The sequence below is a fragment of the Triticum dicoccoides genome, chromosome 7A (genome assembly GCF_002162155.2).
Source record: "Triticum dicoccoides isolate Atlit2015 ecotype Zavitan chromosome 7A, WEW_v2.0, whole genome shotgun sequence".
Taxonomy (NCBI): Eukaryota; Viridiplantae; Streptophyta; class Magnoliopsida; order Poales; family Poaceae; genus Triticum; species Triticum dicoccoides.
Genome location: NC_041392.1, coordinates 81019874 through 81025691, shown reverse-complemented (window position 1 = coordinate 81025691; position 5818 = coordinate 81019874). Strand labels below are relative to the sequence as shown.

At 42.7% G+C, this 5818-nt stretch overlaps 1 protein-coding gene across 1 annotated transcript; it reads right to left on the bottom strand.

Annotated features, from left to right (window-relative positions):
- Positions 1 to 217: 217 nt before the first annotated feature.
- On the bottom strand, positions 218 to 2313 carry LOC119329761 (probable pectinesterase 29). The gene is made up of 5 exons (XM_037602856.1): positions 2078 to 2313; positions 1785 to 1956; positions 1502 to 1696; positions 1181 to 1419; positions 218 to 377 (listed from the first exon to the last, which is right to left on the bottom strand). The coding sequence occupies exons 1-5, from the start codon at positions 2311 to 2313 to the stop codon at positions 218 to 220; spliced, it is 1002 nt and encodes a 333-aa protein (XP_037458753.1).
- Positions 2314 to 5818: the final 3505 nt, after the last annotated feature.

Below are 5818 nucleotides of genomic sequence, written 5' to 3'. Positions count from 1 at the left end.
CCCTGGCATGGAAAATGAGGATTTCTACTAGCGGGAGAAAGGTAATAGATCCATTCATGATGAGATAATTAAACATCTCCTTTAATCTTTTATTAAACACCTCCATACACGCAGAGTGCATCAGTTTTCATGGGTGATACATGCATCCTAGTCCCGGCACAGGATCTGATGATCGTGGTAAACTTCCTATGCAATGCTAACTAGGCTGCTGGATTTGCTAGCGTGGCTGCGCGTCGAGCCAGCCATCGGGAGAGATGTAGGACAAGCTGACGAATCTAGCGATTTCCTTGCCGCTCAGCTGCTTGGCCCACGGTACTCGCTCCGTCGTGTTGGACCCCGCCCCTGTGCACTCTGATTCCACCATCGTCAGCAATCCCCTGCAAGTAAACCAAACACCAAGAAAATCATATATATGTGCAACCGTTTAACTTCACGATCGACATGAAACTATTATGTGAGCATAGAAGCACACAATCCTGGCTCAAGAAAATATATTATTCTCTTTTTTTAATAATAACAATAACAATCATGCATACACACGACTAAGTATTACTTCCTCTGTAAACTAATAAGATAGTGATCTAAAAGATCATATATTAGGATATGTACAATGGTGCTATCTTAGGAGTGCCACGTAGGATAAATGATGAGGTGGAAGAGAGAGAACTCATAAGAAAAGGCTTGTCTTCTCTTATTTAAGAGAAGACAAGAGATGATCTTTTAGCACAATATGTCTCACCATGTCTTTAGAAATTGCTAGTTATTGATGATAAGGCTAAGAGATGACCCATTGTAGACTCTTTTTTTGTTATCTCTAGATTATATGCAAAATTTAAGATAAGACTATCTTCTCAACCATTGTACATGCCCTTAGTTTACAGAGGGAGCACATGTAGACATTAAGTTTGGTGAAGAAGAAAAAAACTTGTTCTTTGTGTCGCTTGGAAGAAACTAAACTGAGTGTACAAAATGGAACTATTCTATCTCCGCAAAAAAAAGGGTACTATTCTTAAGAAATGCCATTTTTCTTAAGAAATTCCGGAAGTGCATAATATACTACCATATATACTATCATTTTTTTAAGAATATAAAAATCATTTTAATATTTTAAAAGTAAAATGTGCAAGCACACTCAGAAGCACAAAATCCATTCTCAATGATCCGCTTGTTTAAAACTCACTCTTTGCCCTTAGAGTTCCAGATGTCCCAACCTTGGCGGTCCACAACGATAGACATGTTGGTCTGGTAGAAGATGACCCTAGCATAGTCTCGCCATGGGCGTCCCAGGTATATCGGCATGAAGCCGCCGATCTTGCACTGCTTGAACACAAATGCGGTATCGTCTTTGTCAGTGTCTCGCCCATGCGCCGTGATGGATCCCAGCGTCTTTGTTAACTTTCCCGTCCATAGATCACAGCCCTACATGCATGCGTACACACACGCACCGTCATTGGCAACGCACATGTCGAGACCTGATAGACATGCCTGATTTAATTTGCACCTGGAAGATGGACCTGGCGTTGCCGAAGATGAAGTCCACGGCGCCGCCGATGACACAATTCTTATAGTAGTGCCTCCCAGCCATATCGCACAATGTGTCCTGAACACTGAAGAAGCCGCATCCATAGAACGACGACCGGTCCCCATCAACTAGGGCAGCCACCGCTTGCGCCAGGTTGGCCCCGTCATATGTGTTCTACAATGACAACTCACGTCTAAGGCTGAAATCTTCTTGCAGTCATATCGGTGGTGAGAAAAACCATTATGTTGGGTGACATACTAACCTTGAACGTGATGTCGCGGGCCATGAAATCATCGGCATGAGAGGCGAAAGTCGGGGTGTCGGCGGTGGTGGACGACCCGCCGGCGTGATCGGCCCACTCGATGGACGTCTGCAACCTCCCCTCGCCTTCCAGCAGGATGAAGCTTTTGTTAAATGGCACAGTCACCTTCTCACTTCATCGTGTATCCATTACGAGAATACGAAAAAACATAGTCAAAATCGGCTTCATTGTTAATATTTTTCTATTGAAACAACATTTATATATATGGAACAAATGAAAGATGCACAGATCACGTGTAAGTGCCGGCGGCGACGTGGACTCGGGTCCATTGGTTGTTGCCGAAAGGGACGGAGTCGATGGCTGCTTGGATAGTCTTGAAGTCGCCTCGGCCAGTCTGGTCGACGAAGACACTTTTAACCACCGTCTGTGCAGCATCGCCGCGGTGAGATGTCTCGGGTGTAAAGGATATGAAGAGTGCTACAACACTAATGGCTATGGCCAGCAGTCGCCGTAGTGCGAGCTTCTTCATGTCTCTTCGTTTTGTACCTATTAGTCTAAACAGATGAGAAAGTAAGGGCTAATGATAATATATAATGAAGTAGACGGTGAGAAGCTCGACAAAAAATCGAATCAACTGAGAAAGAAATAAGCCCGGTTTGAAAACGGGCAATCACTGATGGGCGCTCCGGGTTTGGTAAGTGACTGATTCCGAATCACATCTTTCCATGCGTGGTGAACAGCGATATCTTTCCATTTCACGTTTTGTACGGCGCTCGAACCATGCACTGGGCATGTAGGTAGTAATTAGGCGGCTTCTCGGCTTGTGCTATGGGATGCCATGGTGCATGAGTTGTGTGTACAAATGTTTTTTTTTTTTGCAAGATGTGTACAAATGTTGTGTGGTAAAAAAAAACTACTTAGATGGTCGTATGTCTCTGTGGTCAGACCAGGTTTTTCCTTTTTTCTAACCACATATATTTGTTAGGCAAACGTATTACAAAGAGTACACATATTGAGTCAAACTGGCAAAAATGCGAGCAGCCAAAACTGCATCTCTCTGGTGCATTCCGTTCTTTTTCTTTGCCCGAAAAGGCCATCCGATTTTTTTTAACACGGCACAATCATAGATACTCACATACAAGCACGTACACTTACCCTATGAATGCACACACGCACACCCTATCCCTATGAGCACCTCCCGCTGAGCCGGCACAACATCTTATGGTTAACGAAGTCATCACAGACACTCATTGTCGATGTGAACATCTCCTCCCACTGAATGAACTTCACCGAAAGCCTCAAATAAATTCTAGAAAATGTAAGCACCAATGCCAAGTCACCAGATACATTAACCAACGTTCAACATTACAAGCACCCATGAAAAAAACAAGAACTTACATAGAACAGCATCTCCAACAGTTGTCGCTAAAATAGGGAACTGAAAAAGTGGTTTAGGCTACTAGAACGCGAATTTTAGGGCGTCGGAAAAAACAATTCTCCAACAGCAGCCCTAAAATAGGGCACCACCGCTTCAACAACTGCCCTAAAATAGGGCACCCAAAACATCCAAACTATTGTAAACTAGAAGCTACCCCACGCGTTGTTGCGGAAATTTCAAGATAAAGAATCTTGTGTAATAGTAAGAAAAAACTAATCTACTATATCTAAATAGGAGCCCCCACTACCTCATTTCTCTTGACATGCAAGTATAAATGTGAGGCAATACAATGCTAAAGAGGAAAAATATTATATGAATCACAAAATGTAACGATAGAACAAATAATGTATAAATCTTTTTTAATGAAAAAAAACTCTGCTTTGTGTAAGAAACTGGAAAGGACCATATTGTACTCCTGCGTGTGGATGGCCAAATTTCCTCTCTCATGGTTACTTGTGAACATAAAGTAATTTAAGAAGCATTCGACAGCAGCTAGTACGTAACCGGCGAACAAAATTAAGAGGTAGCCAAATGTAAGGTTAGCTATATGCAAAGTGTGGATATGTGAAAGCCATTTTTAGTTTGATCAACATTTGCTCAGGTGGTGAATTATACATTTGGCCTATTCTAGTGAGTGGAAGGTAATATAAAAGGCTTAAGTAAACAAACATTTGATCAACTGAGACAGCAACGCAAACATACCTATGTAGGCCTTGGAGTGACTACATATTGTTTCCAAATAAAGAAATCAGTTTGTAAAGCTTCAGATTAAACTATTACAACATTTGCTGCCCCTAATTCAGTTCTAAATGGCGGTTATATAAAGGAAAATCAAGCCTACACAAACCTGAAGGTTCCTCGGGGGACAATCACCTGAAGGTTGCGTGCGAAACCTGAAGTACAATGAGAAGTTTGCGAATTGAATGGTACACATACACAACAGCAGCTTAAGCCCTCTCATGTTATGAAATTTTACACATGAAATTAATAAAGATGAATTTTGTTAGAAGTCACTTGAGATCTTCCTCGGCTCCTACTCTGCCTTATGGTTCCTCTTTATCTAGCGGCAGACTATTTAACCTGAACAGTTGTTTGAAGAATCTAAACATCAGATAGAGTTAGAATATTGTAATGGAACTTCAATAGATTGACATCCCACACATGACGGATGACTGTAGAATATTACAGCCATGTTTAGCAACCACGGATTCTGCTTGACCACAATCCAAGAGAAATATGAATATTGGAGGATGAAGAATTGTACGTGAATCAAGGAAATATATAATAAGTAAATTGAGAGGAATTCATCAAGGAGTGATCATAATCAATGGTACACGAAACACATAAATATCAGAAAATAATATGGGAACCAAGAGATGTTGCGTGACTTAATTTCTTTGATGAGCCAAACACCTATCGACCTAAAGCGCAAGATGGCAAATCCAGAAAACATAAGCTTGGGGATAAAAAAATCAATAGTGGCTGAAAGTAGGGAGCATCACCTACCAGAGTAGAGGGCTCGGGACGTAGAATAGGACGCGATGAATGTGCGTGCTCGAGAACCTTCTTTTCAAAGACAAAGGCGACGACACAGAAGAGAGAGCGACGAAGTAATAATGAGGGGAGATGAATGTTGTCGTTTCATGTGTAGTTATGGCTGCTGTTCCATGGCGTGGTGCAGAAGAGAAGGGGTAGCGGCGGCGAGCCTGACCTAGTGCGATGAGTTACATGGGCTATAACAATAGACTAACTTAGCCATGCCTACCTTTTATATGGGCCAGCATGAACAACCGAGGTGCAGGTAGAACCCTAGAATGTCACGCGTACGTACCTTTTAATATGGGCTGGGAAGCCGACGTGCAAAAATCATGTGGCTGCATGAAGAAAATCGTCTGGGCGTAGAGAGTGGAAGGCTGCATGTCTCTCGGGTGGGTGGGTGGAGAATTGATGACGTGGTAGACTACTTAGATGAATAGCTTGCATATCAAGAGAAATAAGATAGTGGGAGCTCTTATTTAGATATAATAGATTCAATCCAGACATCCAAACATTCAAAGTACTAAACATAGTTCGACTACAAACTTGCACATTTAAATTACTGACTACAACTCGCCACTGAGATTGTCCCAATAATGTCGTTGTCCTCCTCGTCGTCATCCTCATCCTCCTACTTGAGCTCGATCACCCTCGAGGGGTCAGCCTCATTCTCCTTCACCTCCTTCTTCATTGGCTTGTTGTGTTGCGTCCGGCACTCATACTCCGCATGCACGACGCAGGTGTGTTGGCCATTCAAAGTCAGACTAACCGAGCCGTGGATGGCTGGTATAGAGGATCAGAGTGGATGCGAGGGGGCAATAACACATGGTAGACGTGAGATGATAAACATGATCCTCTTGCATCAAGAATAAAATCATTGGCAAGAATTTATCTGTTACATTCCCTATCAATTGTCCTATGTGCTTTTCAACGTGTAGGTTTTCATTCTTGTCAAGGATGTTAGGCTGAGAACTGAGAACTAGCTCGCCAAGGCAGGGATGATGGACACCGGCGACGAGGCGGGGACATGTCGTGTCGTTGCAATAGCTCCACGTCGAGC